Source organism: Cyanistes caeruleus, chromosome 7, assembly GCF_971803275.1.
Source record: "Cyanistes caeruleus chromosome 7, bCyaCae1.hap1.1, whole genome shotgun sequence".
NCBI lineage: Eukaryota > Metazoa > Chordata > Aves > Passeriformes > Paridae > Cyanistes > Cyanistes caeruleus.
The window spans coordinates 35,008,010-35,024,740 of record NC_141707.1 but is presented as its reverse complement, the minus strand read 5'-3'; the positions used below and the strand labels follow the sequence as shown (position 1 = coordinate 35,024,740).

The 16,731-nt window shown below is 39.1% G+C and overlaps 2 protein-coding genes across 14 annotated transcripts in view; one reads left to right on the top strand and one right to left on the bottom strand.

The window, feature by feature from the left end:
- The first annotated feature begins 1 nt into the window (after nt 1).
- Nucleotides 2–14,746, top strand: MAP3K19 (mitogen-activated protein kinase kinase kinase 19). 4 transcript variants are annotated; one of them, XM_086898622.1, is made up of 11 exons: nt 13–333; nt 550–690; nt 792–1,086; nt 1,981–2,051; nt 2,573–2,645; nt 3,433–3,674; nt 4,258–4,301; nt 6,375–8,822; nt 9,957–10,109; nt 10,319–11,016; nt 11,992–14,746. In XM_086898622.1, the coding sequence occupies exons 4-11, from the start codon at nt 2,012–2,014 to the stop codon at nt 12,056–12,058; spliced, it is 3,765 nt and encodes a 1,254-aa protein (XP_086754748.1). In that variant the 5' UTR covers nt 13–333; nt 550–690; nt 792–1,086; nt 1,981–2,011; the 3' UTR covers nt 12,059–14,746. The 4 variants fall into 4 exon arrangements, with proteins under 4 accessions (XP_023787141.2, XP_086754748.1, XP_086754749.1 ...); XM_023931373.2 differs by having other exon boundaries at nt 2–690; nt 9,960–10,109; XM_086898623.1 differs by lacking the exon at nt 550–690 and having other exon boundaries at nt 60–333.
- Nucleotides 13,469–16,731, bottom strand: part of CCNT2 (cyclin T2) — a 28,031-nt gene continuing 24,768 nt past the window's right edge. For 7 of the 10 annotated variants that reach the window (XM_086898675.1, XM_086898676.1, XM_023931375.2 and 4 more), the window contains one exon: nt 15,832–16,731. This exon is cut by the window's right edge. Coding sequence is in view for 1 of the 10 variants with exons in the window: in XM_086898677.1 (XP_086754803.1) it covers nt 13,757–13,779 (23 nt within the window). In the remaining 9 variants the exon portion in view is untranslated. Of the gene's footprint in view, nt 13,780–15,831 lie in introns of those variants that run through there. The other 3 variants (XR_015289535.1, XM_086898677.1, XM_023931374.2) reach the window with 2 other exon arrangements.

Below are 16,731 nucleotides of genomic sequence, written 5' to 3'. Positions count from 1 at the left end.
CGGGAACGCGGTGGAGGGCGGCGCCTCCTCATAGTCTGGACCTCACTCACAGCCCGCTTTCCCTTCAGAGCCTGTCGCTCTCGGGCTCGCTTACCGCCCGGTTTTCCCCCACAGCGCGTCCCTGTTGGGCTCCCTCGCAGTCCGTCATGGCTCGTCCCGGCGGGGCTCCCGCACAGCCCGGCTCCTGCCTCCCCGGGCTCCCCGGCTCTTTCCTTCCCGGCTGGCTGCAGCCTCTCAAGGGGACGCTTCACACCGGGCGCGAAGATGAAGCGGGGGCTGCTCCCACAGATTCTCCGGCTCCGTCAGAGACAGTCGAGAAGGGCTCCCTCAGATGTACGAGTAACACAGCCCTTGTCAAACAGCCGGGGCTGTGGTGTTCCCCAGGACTGGTCTCCCTGTCCCCCGCCTAATCCAAAGCCTTCCCTGTCGCTTGTGTCACTCGGGGGAAGCCGACAAATCCTTCCGGCATGCAGCAAAACAGCTCCCTTAAACACCCTTTAAACTCTGCTTCAGCCCACTATCCCTCTTTTATCTTGTCTTGCCCCTTAGCACGGTCAGTTACTTAAAAAAGAAGAGGAAATATCCTTAAAATCTGCGGCTAGAAAGGAGATGACAAATACTCGTGAGGGGACTGAGTGCGAAGTAAAAATGACGTGGGAAACATGCCAGGTGCTAAAAGCATAAACGGAGGTAAACATAAGTTAGAAATAGGGTTTGGTTTGTGTGCTGAGAGAAGTTGCGATTAGAGCCTAAACTGCTGCCGTTTAGCTCGGCTGTGTTTGTTTTCACAGGTCACTGCTGCTCTTTGAATTAAACTGCTCCCGGCCCAATTTCTCCCGGGGTGAGGAGGTTACCTGGAGACATGGTGTAAACTCAACAGCCCCGCGTAGCCGCAGTGCCTGCAGCCTCTGCCTCGAGACTTGTGCTCCGCACTCAGGGAAACAGCCGAAAATAAAAACAAAGTGTGTGTGATTGCTGTCCAATTCCTCACTGGCCAGCAAAGGAAGGCAGCTGCGAGCTGAAAATGCTCTGTAACTTGCCTTTGGGTTGCTCTGCCACTTTCACTTTTAGCTGCTGAAGAACCAGGTAAGATTTGTAAGATTTTTGCCTTTTTACAGAACATTCTCTGTTATTGTTTTGAAGTGGTTTTTTGTGTATCCAAAAAAATTGTGAAGTTCATAGAAGTTCATAATCTGACTCTTAAGAGGCAAATATAATGGGATGAACATTGGAATGGATTATCTGGGTTTTAGCATAATAAATCAAGAGTGCTGGCTTCTATAGCTACTTCTATAGCTAATTTCACTGTCTTTAATTTGTATTGTTGTCACTTGAAAAAACGAAGTTCACTATGTTTTTCAGGAAGACTCCCAAATCCATCAAAGCTATCAACTGGGTTTAATTTTCTCTTAAGAATTAGCTTTCTGGAATTCCAAAAGTCCCAATCCTTTGACTTAACCCTCTCACGTTTCTTCCTTATGAGTCTGCACTTTGGGATTGTTCTGTTATTTCTGCCACTGTAATCCTATGGTATTGTTGGAGTTTAATCTTGGAAAAGAGGGTTGATGTTTTTAGAATTATGAAGCAGCTCCCAGCACACTCACCACAGCCAAGGACAGTGGTGACTGTATCAGGGTCAGTATTACCCACACACAGCTGTATTGACCAGGAGGGTGACAGCCAGCTCCTTTCCCACAGTTATTGCTGATTAGTCATAGGAAAGGTACATTACAATCTTCTAATTAAGAGTAAAGTCCTTTCAAGTCAAATTCAGCATAGCATATGTTGTGGTTTTAGCTCTAAAAGCTTTCTTTGGTACTGTGCATTCACAGGAAAGGGACTAGATACTAAATTACAGTACTTTGAATAATTTCAAGTACTTTTAATATATTTTGTCCTTTTTTTGTCTCTTAAATAATTAAATATAATATAATGCTTTGTATATGTGAATAGGAAATCAATTAACAGTTTTCTTTCCAGGTTTCTGGGCGTTAATACATTTAAAGACCATATGTCTGACAATCAACAGGATAAGAGGAGAAGCAAAAAAGGTAGTCTAATCCACAGCTTATGTGTTTAAAGTGTAAAATGTAGATCTGAAGCTGGAAAAGTACAGTAACAACTTGAAATATGGCTATTTGTCAAAACTTAGCAACCACAAAAAAATACAAAATCAAACTCAGAGTTACTTTCCACCTTTGTGAAGGCCTGAGGTTTGGTTTGTTTTTCGTATTTTTAAATGCTCTCCTTCTTTAGAGTTCCTGTCAGTACTTGTCTTCTATTTCTGTTCTCCTTAGATAGGAGCTGTAACTGACTTTTTTAACATGTTCTTTGCTTTTATAGTACATTGAATTAATAAACTTACCAAAAAAATAAAAATAATTCAAAGTTATGCATTCACATTTCAATAAATTACAAAAATTAATCAAATGTAACTTGCTCTTGTTCCTTTTCCTGATAGTTACTCTCTGTACTTCTTTATAACAGTATTTTAATGCCTCAAAATAACTGCATTTGCCATGTGTTATTTGCATTAAACTGCTTTTATGCAAATATTAATGTATTACTGCAGGTTGTGGAAGTGTTGCTGTGGACAATATAATGGAAGAAATGCATCAGTCAGACAAAGTTCTAGGAAAAACCAGGTAAGAAGTATCAGTATTTAATTTGCACTTGGGTATGCACAAATGGGAACAAAGAAAGTAATAGTCTGAATAAGAAAAATATTTTCTACACATTATATACAGGTCTATATATTGTGTAGTGTTTAGCTCTTCCCAGTGTCACTTATTGGCCACTGCTGGAGGCAGGATATTGCATTAAGTGAACAAATTATTTGGTACAATATAAAAAACATGGTACGTGGTTATTTGACTTATTACACCCAGACAATTATCTTGTATACAGCTTTAAGATTAATTTAGTGTACTTTTGTACCTCTTTTCAGTCACAGTATTTATCTTTTTCCATATTTTTCATTCTTCAGAAAACAGGTGTCAGAAAACTGAGGCTTGTCCACGCAGCCTCTGTTTTTCAGGTGGGCCATAGATATTTTGTAAGTAACAAAAGCACATCTTTGTCAGGTCTTCAGAATTCTTCTGACACATTCTCCTGATGATTCATAAAAACTGCACACTGGAAGCAATCAATTTTTGTCAAGAAGGGGAAGGTGAATAATATGTTTTCCAGTTTCTCTTTTTGCCTGGTTAACATTGTTTGTCATTCATCTCACTTGTAGTCAATCTCTGCATTGCAGTCTTGTATTTCCAGGAAGAGTCACAACCTCACAGATAAATAAAGGAAATAGACTTTGGCATTCTGGGATCTTACAAACCTCTCGGTCACATTATTCACCAGCCATATGATGGTTTGAACTGTCTTCTTCCACTAATTTTTGCTCTGTATTTTGGTTATTTTTGTTTTGCCTTTTAGCCAAATTGCACCAACATCCAGAACACAGCCAGACCAACAAGTGGCGTGTTTTCCAAGTAAAAATCAGATTGCATTACCCAGGAAACATCACACTTCTTTACCTTTCTTCTCAAAGAAAGAGAACATGGGATGTGGCTTTGGCTTCAACTTTCTGCTACAGACCTCATGCCCAGAATCTAACATTTCAACATCATTTATGGATTTAGATACTTTCCAGATAATAAAAGCACAAATACAACGAAGTAAGTTCCATTTTAGAAGTCACACATTTTATATAAATTTATATATTGGTTATCATATTGCCTTTATGTCTTTGCCATCTTCAGAGAAACTTCAGCCATGTCAGCCCTCTTCTTTAATTTTGTGTGGGTTTGCAAAATGAAGGAGATAAAGAGAAGCAATGACAAATTTCATCATTCCTGTGTAGTGAAACTGAGTCACAAATGTGGAGTGTAATTGTACCTGGAGTGATGACATCTTTCTCCCTCATACTGGCAATATTAATTAGCTATGTAATTAGCTATATGTAGACGTTTGTAGTTACCAAAGATCTACAATTGAGAAGTATTTCTTTAAATTATTAGTGTAAAAATATTTTGAAATTATAGTATTTTATTGTTTTCTATGGAAAATGGAACTGTGACGTTCAGTATCTTCAATTAAATTTCAACCTACAGCTTTTTTTCTGCACTACAGATTTATAGCACAGTCCTGCAACCAGAGACAGACCTTGATCCCCTGAACAATTTGAAATTAATTTATAAATGTGAATTGCAGTCTGTTTAAGAACATCAAATTAATTTTTAATTTGTTTTAATTTTTAAGGGTTAAATGTAACAATGCTAAAAGCCAGGAACAAGAAATCTGAGGTAAGAGGACATTATGTATAAAATGATCACCGGCGAAAGTATTACATCCTTTCAAAATACTAGAAATACAGAAGTAGTGTAGGTAGTTTGCTTAGTCTCAGATTTTTATTTTTTTTTTAAGAATGTGAAGTATTTTCACATTTATTTTATTTATATGTATGTCAGCAAATCTTGAGATGTATATCAACAAATTATCAGCAAGATGTTACATCAGAGACTTCTGAAGATAAAAGGTTGAAAGTTCAAAAAGATAAAAAATGTTTAGAAATATGTAAATGCACATCCCATATGTTAAATTAGGTGTCTAGTTTTGCCAAAAATCCCAACACTTATTTTAAATGGTAATTTAAAATTGAAGCTGAATTCTAAAATAGTCTTGATATTAGATGATTGATGAAATTTATTGTGTTAGCAAATTAAAAATAGTCTTTTAGAATTAAAAATACTTGACATGAGATTTTGTGAAAAGTGTAAATAAGATTAGACAAAACTTTTGTACCTAGAAACAGGCTCACTATTTTACATCTCAAAACTTCACACCACTTTAAATATACTGTGTTTAGAAAAAAAAATAATTTGGCCTTCATTTATATTAATTAATAGCCTTTTGTAGAAAAGACTCAACTCATTGAATCAGATGGATACTTCAATGAACCCATCACAGAATAGTGAAGTATAGAAGTAAGAACAAGAGTTCTGACACAGGATTATGAAAAGGGTTATGGAAAAAAAAAAACCAAGTGGAGGGAAATATTTAAGAAAAATAATTTAGCTGCCCTTGGTGTGATTTAATGCAGCTTTATTTCATGTCTTGGGCTCTGGTGCTTTTTAAAGGTGTATCTTTACACCTTATTTTATTTGTTATTTGGGATAAACTAAGCATTCATACTAATGCCATTCAGGCTGGACAAAGCCTTCAGAACTGTGAATTTCAAACCAACACATTGCTTTTCCTGGCATGTTCAGACCTCAGTTTGTCCTTGGAATGCAAACAAAAATTTCCTGCAGATTGCAAACTGATGTTGAAAATAGACATGCAAATGAGCACTCAGAGCAGATGACTGTGTGATTATTTCTATTGCATTCATTTGCATAAAAATATTCATTTCCTATAAAATAATGAACAGAAATACTATTTTCAGAAAATCATTCTCACTATTCATCTGAACAGTCCAAACAAAGTACTCAGTTTCTCTGATCTGTACTCCTTCAAATGTAATGGTACCTTTCAACAAATATGATGGGGAGAAGGAGGAATAATAAAGCACATCCGTGACCCAGCAGAATTCTGTCTCAGCTGCCTTGGGTTCTATCCATTTCACTTCACTGCAAATCAAGTGCAGACAGTGCTGTCTTCCAGTGTACCTAAAACTGTGAGCTAAATCTGTGCCCATTTACCATGGTTTATGGATCTATATGTTTGTATTTAATACAATGTATCTTAAAGTCTAGAAATAATTTGTTAGAATTGTTTTCTCCAGGGATGCAATAGCATTCTGTTGTAATGGTCTAGTTTTCCTTTTGAAAAATTGCTTACATGAGCTCTAGTTCCATTGGGAATATAATTAATGGTGGCAGCACACATTAGAGGGTTACATAAAAAGACTTTAAACATCAGTATTAGAGTGGTGCTCTCATTCAGGGAAAGTGCACAGCGAGAGAGGATCTCTGCCACATGAAGCCACTACCCAGCCTTTGAATTCCTGTAGCAAACACGTGAAGTGCAGGAAGACAGAGTTAATAACTGACAAGAAGGTTTGTACATGTGGACAAAACTTACTCTTTTAATGTCATGGAGAATTACTTGTGCCTTAAAGCAAAAGTTCCCCCTTTCTGTACTAAGAAATACTTAGAAATATTTCTGGATCAGAGAAAATTAATGCAATTAATGTGAGAGAAATAGTGTATTTCCTCAGGAGTCTGATATTATGCTTCAAAATATGTTTAATATAGGAATTTATAAAATAATAATAATGTTCTATTTTTTTTCTAAGTCTGTTCTGTTCTTAGTGATTAGTTTTTACCTGTATCTGTGGAGTAGCACATTATTAATTTTTTTAATGGAAATTACAGTTTCATTTGCCACCACTGACATGTCAGCCTGTAAGAACAATTCATCTTGCTCCTCTAAAGGATGATATTGTCAATGAAAGCAGCAACATCAGAAATATTTTAAAAATTATGAACTCTGTTCCTCAGCCTATGAAACCAGTTTCTAAGGTTTATCAGTATCAGTTGGACAACTTATTAAACAGGCACAGTGAAAAGAAATTACCAGAATTGATCATGGCCACAGTTTCTGGCAAGTTCACTCCAGTGAAGGACTTGTACTACTTCAGCATTAATAACTGTGATAAGTACCCCAACAACAGGAAGGAAGAAATCCAAAGCTATTTAAAATGGAGGGAAGCTGATGTAAAAATCCACACTGAGAAGAAGAACCAGGTGAAGTTCCAGTGTTCAGTGGTTTGTGAGAACATCAGTCTTCTGAGCCCAGCCAGGTTCTGGGATGAGAGTCATCCCCACTTGAGCTCAAGCAATGCTCTGGGGAACTGTGGCATGTTCACAGCCCAGACAACATTTACAATGTCCAGCAACAGCGATGCCTCAAGAGCCGGCAATAAGCAAAATGAAGCAGAGAATTGCTGTAGCACTGGTCTGGAAGAGGAAAATGCTACAGAGATGATGCAGGGTTATAAACCACAGGAAGATGCCAAGAGTGCCAACTTTGTGCTTTGCAATCAGGATTTAGATTCTTCCTGTGGAAATGAAGTGATAGAGGTGTACAAAGCTTTAGAAGAGAATTCTGTAGTTGCTGTAATTCCCCGATTAGAAGTTGAAGATCCCTCTGGAAAAGAGTCAGAAAATCAAATCTGTCTCTCTAAATATGAAATAGAAAAAGAAGCAATGTCAGAAGCAACTTCAGAGGACCAAAGTGAGCTTGTAGCTGTTGCTCATGTTACATTCTCTGAACAAGAGCCAGCCAGGGAACCACACATTGCTGAAAAACCTGCCACAAAAAAGGGTGGTGTCTGTACCCTGCCTCCTCATGTTACTCAGAGCCTCAGTGTTCTTGCTCACAAAGAAAATGACAAAAATAAAATAAAGATGAATAGGAATAAATATTCATCAAAATCTAAAATTAATAACAAGATAAAAGTATCTGAAGACTTAATTGCTTCTGATGAGGTTACCACAAAATCAATTGCCAAGACTCAGATTTTTCCATCTTTGGAACTGACAAAAGTGAAATCTGAGACTTCCATGAAGTGTCAGAAAAAAAACACTCAAGGAGACAAAGGCCATGTTTCTCAGAGAGCACAAAAAATTAAAAAGCAAAGTTGCTTCTGCAGTTGCAAAAATTCAGCTGCCTTAAAGCAACATGTTACTCCACTTTGTGTGCCACATGCACCCTCTGCTTCAGATTTTGTAGATCTGAAATACACTGACATGTTCAAAATAATAAATTCAGATGACGAAGGCCCAGGTATTTACGAAATGTTTGGAACTCCTGTCTATTCCCACACGCGAGACCTCGATCAGCATGAGGGCAGGTTTCATAAAGGTGTTTCTTCTGCTTCACCAGGAAGGTGCACCTGCAGATCTACCTGCAGTAAAGTGGGAGAAAGCAGCAGAGTCAGAAACGCTCAAAAAAAACCACATTCCAAGCCAAAGAAGGTCATACCTGGTGCTAAACAAAAGCAGAAAGGTTTCACCACAAAGGACAGAAGGACCAAGCTGAGTGACAGCAACACAGAGCAAGGTAATGTGACAACTTCTGACTTGGATTCTCAAACACACAGCTCAAGTAACGCAGCATTGTTTCATGGAGACACGGATCATCAGCTCACATTTTTAGAAGAGCTTTCAAGGTCAACTAAGCAAAATGAAATATTTACAAATTCAAACCTATCAACAATTAAAGAAGTTTCTTTGGAGCAGTTGTTAGACAGCCAGGATAAATCCAGCCATCAGAGAACTGCTGCCTGCAGCCGGGATCTCCTTCAGTTCAGTGATAAAGACTGCAGAGGATGTGTTGCTCCAAGTGGCAGTCTGGTAACAGCAGAGCAGAACATCTGTGTGCCCCAGTGCAGGAGGGATATGGATGGTGGCAAAGGCCTGGAATCACACCAGGACTTCAAGTCTGACAGTAAATGTGAATTGCCCTTTTCAGATAGACTGCAGTGTCAGTCCCCTACAAAAATAGATCACAATTGGGCAGACACTCCTCAAAACAGTGGTTTGGCAAATGAATGGACTCGACCTTCATTGTTTCAGACAAAAAATGCCAAAAGCCTCAGTTTCCAGACAAGTCAGAACATTTCCTCCTGGGCAGATACTAAGGATGTGACTGATGAGTTGCTTTGTTGTCTGGCCAAAGAATTGCTAATGCTTGAAGAAAAAGACACCAATTCTTCAAGAACAAAAAATACAAGTTCTAAAATACAGAATACACAGAGTGAAGAAGAGGAAATTATGTTGACTGAAGATGGAGCAATAATAAATAGTTCTCTAGAGAAGGTAAAAGTAATTTCTTCTTGTAACTTGCTAAATCCTTTGAATGATGCTTCATGCAAGTTTGGATGAAAAATGGGAAATATGTGCTTATTAAGGAGATTTATCAAGTCTTTTTTCTTTGGGCCACCTGCCCACTGATTCTTCCAGTGCTCTGTTGAATATATCTGTGTTAGAGGCTGCTTGTCAGGACATAAGTCAGAAGGTACTAGGGCATGACAAGAATAGCTGCCAAAGCTTATATAAATTGAGAAATTGTAGTGAATAAAGAGAATAGGCTGTTTCAATTGAAGAGCTTGTATAAAAAGATTTTGGGCAAGGCAAGAGCTGGAGATTTGGACAGCTAAGGAAGGTGAAAAGACACTACAAATAGTCTTGTATATCCAGAAGGGCAATTACCTTGAATCTCTGAGTTCAACCAGATATTTTTAGAGGTATGAACCACAAGTATTGGTTTATCAGACAGACTTACCCTGTTTGATTAATGCTTAATCAAAACATCGAGCTCAGAAGGCTCAGACTTTGGCCCCAAGATGTGTGCCTTCACCTACTAAGGTGCTTCTCCTTGGTCCCATTAGCTCTTTGTCTATTTAAATTACAAATTTATAAGAAAATGTCTCACTACATATTGATATGCTCCCCTGTGCTTCTGCAGACACAGGTGCCAGCTATAGCTCCATTCTGTTTTCTCCCAGGGAGACCCATGGCTAGATGGGATAATTATTGCCATCTTTTTGAAGAAGTCTCTTCCTGGGAAATCATGGCCTGTTAGTTTCATCAGAATTGTGTTACATGTGTTATTTAGAGCATGTTCAACTTTCAGCTTAGCAAACTGTACCTATGAGACCAAAAAAGAGAGTGTATCCTGCTTTTTTAAGTGCTCTTCTGTCTTGGTGTCACTGGAGAAAGATGCCGTGTTGTAACCTTTTGGTTATGCTCTGTTGTGATATATACTTGAAAATATTTATGTAGTCTTATCCAGTATAACAATGCTATCAATGACCTGGGCAATTTATATATATAAAAATCTATAAAGCAAAGTCATGCCAGGAAAAATTACTCCTTATGGAAAAAAGGGGACCAAATGAAGCCTGTCTTTTCCTCTCTGCTTTCTCCCCCCACTGGCCTTCATGTTTCAAGCAGAGTTTCAGTAAAGCCTTTTTGGCTTCAAATGAAGAAAATGGCCTTCTGAATTTTGATGAATCTACTAAATTACCAGGAAGCAGTTTGGCTGCCAAAGATCCTGTCATGTGGACAAGAGGAGAAGTCCTTGGAAAGGGAGCCTATGGCACAGTAAGTTGATGTCTGAATATGTTGAGATGTGTTGGTTGTCATTGAGCTACACCTTATCTCAAAAATAGCTGTTGTCCTATTCAACAAATGGTTAAACATTTTTGATTATACAGTGGCCCATGAAACATGACAAAAACAAAGATTCTATTTAAAATAAGTAAATACTCAAGTTCTGTGTCGTGTTTTGCTAAGTGCTGGTTTCACTGTAGGTGTACTGCGGTCTGACAAGCCAGGGACAGTTAATAGCTGTAAAACAGCTGGTTTTGGATACGTCAGATCAACTCACTACAGAAAAGGAGTATCAGAAGTTCCATGAGGAAGTTGATCTTTTGAAGACATTGAAGCATGTAAATATTGTAACCTATTTAGGAACTTGTCTGGAAGACAACATTTTAAGCATATTCATGGAGTTTGTTCCTGGTGGCTCCATTTCCAGTATTCTGAATCGCTTCGGTCCATTGCCAGAAGTTGTCCTGTGTAAATACACCAAGCAAATTCTACAAGGGGTTGCATATTTACATGACAACTGTGTGGTCCACAGAGACATCAAAGGCAATAACGTGATGCTCATGCCCACCGGGGTAATAAAGCTGATTGACTTTGGCTGTGCCAGGCGCCTGGCCTGGGCCAGCCTCAGCGGCACCCGCGGCGAGCTGCTCAGGTCTGTGCACGGCACTCCCTACTGGATGGCTCCAGAGGTAATAAATGAGTCTGGCTACGGCAGGAAATCAGACATCTGGAGCGTTGGCTGCACCGTGTTTGAGATGGCAACAGGCAAACCCCCTCTGGCTTCCATGGACAGGGTGGCAGCCATGTTCTACATCGGGGCCCACAGGGGGCTGATGCCGGCCCTGCCCGATCGCTTCTCCAGCGCTGCCGTGGAGTTTGTGCACGCCTGCTTCACCAGGTATGGAGGCCTTGAACTGCAGGATGAAAGGGAAAATGCAGGCAGTTTGTATTCTAGAGATGGCTCACAGGAGCTTGGCTTATGGTACATATGACTTTATTGTAAATGCATAGGCTTTTCAGCATTTCAGGAAAGCCTGTAGGTAAAAGTATATATAAAAGACCTTTACTCTTTATAATGGTATAAAAATGCCCTCACTGATTTTCTTTTTGTAGGTCTTATAATTTACTTTTACTGTAATTTTAATGCAGAAACATGGCACCGTTGAATTTTGGACAAGATGTTTGATAAATTTCCTTGCTGTGCTTTCCTGTTCCAGTATTGTTTTATTTGGTCTGTATCAGACAAGTTTTTTTAAGGACAGTATTCTAAATGGAAGAGCTTTCACTTAATTCTTGTCTTCTGCAGTGGAAAAACTATTATCACTGCCAGCCTGGGAAACACTTACTTATTTGAAAGATAATACTTACTAGAAACATAAAGTTCTCTCTGTAAAACCCCAAACCACTAGCACTCACACATCATAAGAATTATTTTTGTGTTGTTTGTTTTGTTTTAAACAAAGCCATGAATTTCTTTACATGCATGACATTGATTGGAGATGACAGGACCACCTGATTGACATAGGCTTGAACAGATAATTATCACCTTTCTTAAGTACATTTTTGGTGCACCCAAATTAGCCAAATTAGCAGAATTATTCAAAGATTCACAAGGAATTCAGGGGAATAAGTAATGATTTCTTTAATAATAAAATATTTGTTTAATAATTCATAAATTCCAACAGTCTTTTCCCTCCTAGCCTCCCTTCTTTTCTCTCAGCTTTATCAAAAAAACCCTAAAAATGAGTAATGAATGGAGAAATATGGAGAAATAATAATTTAAAAAAGGCTAATTTTGCAACTGAGGGTTTACAGTTACATCACAGGCATATATATTCATTTTACATATTAATTTGTGAAACCTTCCATGCAGAGATCAACACGAACGGCCTTCTGCTCTGCAGTTGCTGGACCATCCCTTTGTGAAAGGAAGATGGTGAATTTTTCAAAACTCTTACCAAATGAGCATGTGTTTTCCATGGAAAAGATTTTCACTTGTGAAAAAAAGACCAGGAGGAACTGGACTTCAATGTGACAGCAGAAATACTGGAGAGCAGTTGTATTCAAGGAGTCTGTTCTGCAATGTGTGTCCCTCACAGTGAACAGCAGGCCACCTTGTGTTGTATTTGGAGAGACTTAAAGGGAAAATAAAGTCACCATCAGTGGCATGTGACAGGCCAGGTAAGCTGGAATGTCTGTAGAATGCTATGGAACACAAGCTATGGGCAGAGAGCTCTGCAGGTAACTCCAGCTTGGAGATGAGTAATGAGTGTGATGATCCCACATGTGAACCTCAGACCATCTACTGGCATAAAATGTACTGAGGCTTTATTCAGTCAGGTGAGCCCTTTTGTTTAACTGGACTTTCACTTCACTTTTTAGCTGAAAGTTTTTTACACACATGGATGAGCCCTGTGTTCCTGAGGCCCTGTATCTCCATGAGATACTGTGGTGGTAATGATAGAGATAATGATCTAAACAATGGGGCTGCCTGTTTTAAATGAAGTAGTGCATTTTATGGGCACTTTCAGGTCGCAGAAGGTTGAGGTTGGAAGGGGCTCTGGAGATGCTCTGGTCCAGCCCCACTACTCAGAGCAGGGCTGACTGAATTGGGGTGCTCAGGTCCTTGTCCCATTGATTTTATGGATGGAGACTCCAAAGCCACTCAAGGCAACATGCTCCAGTCTTTCACCCCCCACAAGATAGAAATGATTTTAGGTCAAGTTCTCCCATTGTTCCTTGTCCTGTCACTGTTAGCATTGCAGAGTCTGGCTCTGTCTTCGTTACTGTCCCCATGGGGTGCTGGTACTCACTGAAAACCTGAAATGCTTCTCCAACCACTTGAGTGAGCACTGTCTGTGACTGGGTGACACAAACAGAGCCCCTCTGCACTCCAATCTTTACACTTAGTAGAACTAGCTACTACAAACTGAACAAAATTAAATAAAACGTGAAAAGCTTTATTAAGTATTAATAAAGCAAAAAAAGCAGGTATTAGTATTTAGAATGCCTTTTTGTTGATAAGATTTCTTCCTATCAAAGTGGGGTAAATCTTTAGCTTTTTTGGAGCACCCAGGCTCCAGGAAGAGAGGCAGTAAAACTCAGCCCTACAAGTGTCCAGAGCTGAGCTCTCAGGAATCCAAGACCCTGATTTCAGTGCCAGCAGTATTATGAACATTTGTGTTTTACAAATGGGAAAGAAGGCAGTTCTATATTTTATATAAAACCAACTTTCCTCAGAGTGCTAAACATCTTAGTTACTTAAATAGCTTTCAAACTTAATTTTATTCCAGTAGCTTGACCTTAGGGAGTTAAGTCTAAACTTTATGAAAGCAAAGAGAAATCAGTACTTCTAGCAAAATTCTTTATTAATAGTTTCTGTAGGTATAATGTCACATAACAATGACAGAACATTATGCCAGTATAAGATAAATCCTAACATCACAGTAATCTTCAAAGTTCAAGCAGTTAGTCCTTTTTTGAGGAGTATTGTTTGGTGCTCATGCCAGACATCCATGGCAACATCATGTTAAAGTATCTTCACGTTAAAGTACCTCGCAGAATAAAGGCAGGAGCCCGGGCATGTGAGCTCTAGTGGGATGTACATAATTCCATGATGTGTACTAATTCTTCTCAGATTAAGGTAGAGTCTTCAACAAAGCTGCAAAGTAAATATGAGGGTTTATTTATCATGAAATGAAGCTGAGATGAGAGTCATAAGCAAAGAAAGAATGGGAATGCTTTAGAATATATAATTAATTAAAAAAAGGTCAGCATTACAAACCCCCCTTATGCACATCTTATAAGCAAAACTAACATCTGTAACTTAAGAGTTCTCCAGTATTAAGGTTACCATTTATTTGCAATTTGTCATGTTTAATCCAGTTAATTACACTGAAAGTAATCATTAGAGGTTTGTAAAACTTGAACCTGAGTTTTTAATCAAAATGTGAAAGCACATTTTTGCTTTTGCTAAACCAGACTTCAAGAATGAGGTGTCAGTTTAAGGCCAGCACTTGCAACAAGGGTATTTCAGTTTAATCAGAGCTGTGCTTGCAGCAGAGCTCAGGGCCCAGCACAGCTAAACCAAGCCCTGTGTTAGTCTGGGGAGTCTTGTGTCGCTTGGCTGAGCCTGTCTGCTGGAGCAGTCTAGAAACAAGTCTAACTTTGCATATTTCTTACTTGAGGAGATCAGAGATTTTCACACCAAAATCCAGGTGCCTAATTACAGGTATCCAATGTAACAAGGGGAAAGGGTGTGAAATCCTGAAAAACACCTTTTTCATGGGACCCTGAGCGATTCAGTGAGCAGGGTCACACTTTGCTTCATTATTTATAGCGTTGGTGCAGGGCACACCTTGCTGGTTTAAAGACTACAGCCTTCCTTTCTGAAACCAGTAAGGAGCCATTACAGTGCATGCAGCCTGCCTAGCACTTGCTGTGACTGCAGGTTTCCTCAAGATTAGAAGCTCAAATCTCAGCAGCTGAAGGTACAGCCCTGTCCTGGTATTATTGTAGGGTTACCCAGGGTTTCTGTCACAGTAATGAGAGCCCTGGTCACTTCTCAGAAGGGAGGGGCCACAGGCAGCCAACCCAGCTATGTTACACTGCTCTTGGAATTACCACCACACTAGGATGTAAAAATTTGCATCTAAAAAATCCTCTCTTTCCAAGGAAGCAGAGCCTGGTCCCCAAAATATGAGTCTCTTGAGATGATTTGGGTTCAAATTTAGCGCTGTTCCATAAACTCAGTAGGAACCGATGCCATTTCTACACCATTCCTATCAAACCTCTGGTTCCTGCACACAGGGAAAGAACTGGAGTTCTCCCAAGGAAGGGCCCTCAGGACACACTCCAGTGCCTCTTCTCCCCTATTTTCCCCTTCCCACAGGGACCAGCACCATGGGACAGCTCAGGAATTTTAGGTGTTGTCAAAGAACACAATGTCTGAACTATGGCAACACCAGTGTAGCTGCTCCAAGTGCAGGGATATAGTACCCAAACTGTAAAACCCAAGCAGTGAGTTTCAAGGTTATAAATTTAGTTTGGATTTGTTATATCCATTTCAGAAGCCAGAGAAACAACCATTCCCAGTAGCAGTGGGAGAGAAGACTCCTGGTACTAATTATCTCTTTAAGGTGTAAGGAGTTAAGCCTTTCAGAGAAAGGAGAAATTAACTAGCTAGTTCAGGCTGGCATCACTTCCAAGGCTCAAGACACTAATTTTTAGAACTTAAGTGCATTTACATCAAATTAAAGAGAGCAAAGTATTTGCTCAGTCCAATCAACTTCCCTGCAAAACAAGGATTTGGAACCCTTCCCATAAGATCTTAGAAAGAAAATGGTGTGGTGCTGTCACCCACCCCCTCACTGCTGAAAAGAAAAATAATAATAAAAACCCCTCCACCGTCAGACCTGGCCCGACACTGCTCACTGTTATCACCATGCACAGGCTCTGCCCACAAGGTGGAGAGAAGGAGCAGCTTAAATGGCACAAAACGTCTAGAATTTGCTTTCCAGGTACCAAATACCTGATCAATGTAATGGAAATAAAGGAAACAAGTAAGACTTCAGACTTTCCAGCATTCCATTATTTGAATGATTTGATAACAACTAGAACTGTTTTGCCAATAACTGAAAGGGGATCTTAGTGTTTACTAACAAAGTTGGAAAATTAAACATAGGAAAATGGGATAATTTCTGCACAATAGAGGTGAGGTAGGGAATTTTATTGAAAATACTTTTTTTTTTTTTACAAGTTCTTAGAAATAAACTTTTTTCTAATCTCACACAAACAGCTGTACCTCAAAAATTCAACTAATCTATTATGAAACATTTATATTTACAGTTAACCAAAAGAATATACAGAACTGCCATGTTATGCAAATAGCCAAGTACCAGCTCACAGTGAGATACATGACCCCAGAATTCCCACCATCAGGAAGATTCAACATATGAAAGAATCTCACTATTCTACAAACCTCATCTCACAGAAAGGAAAGATTTTTAATAGTGTTGTAGCAAGGTCTCCACTACAGCATCATTTTACAAATTACATAATTAATGTACTCAAATTTGTAACAAAAAACCTGTAGTAAGTGATGAACAAAGTAATAGTGTCGACTATGAGCCTTTTATTGCATTTATTCAGTCATTCACGTGAGGCTGATGCCGATCCAAATAGTTTTCATTCATTTCCAACACCTCAGTCAGGCTGCAATTCACACCATTCACTAATTTACAGTGGGTTTCAGTCAGCAAAAACTAGTGGCACCTGATTGCATCCCCTCTCCCTCCCTCTCAGTCCTAGGATCACCACATGGAATTCAGACACAAACACACAGACAATTTTACCTATTTACAATTACATTGAAAACCAAACCCTTTGAGTTTCATGGACATCCTTTACAGAGAAACCAAAACCCACTGTTTGGATCTCAATGTAACACAGCAACATTTTGTCCACCATATTTCACAATTTCCCAGAATCAAAACAGGTAATAGGTTTTTTTGTAACAGCACCATAGGAGGAAGGCCTATGCTCTTTTCCAAGGTATATTAGACAGGCACTAGTTACCATCCAGACATTTGAACTTCAGGTTGTGACAGCAACT

Bases quoted from the DNA above. Each gene is read 5' to 3' on its own strand.
- MAP3K19 (XM_086898622.1), top strand. From the start codon at position 2,012: ATGTCTGACAATCAACAGGATAAGAGGAGAAGCAAAAAAG. The intron at 2,646-3,432 runs GTAAGAAGTATC...TTTGCCTTTTAG, and splicing joins AAAGTTCTAGGAAAAACCAG to CCAAATTGCACCAACATCCA. The intron at 8,823-9,956 runs GTAAAAGTAATT...TCATGTTTCAAG, and splicing joins TAAATAGTTCTCTAGAGAAG to CAGAGTTTCAGTAAAGCCTT.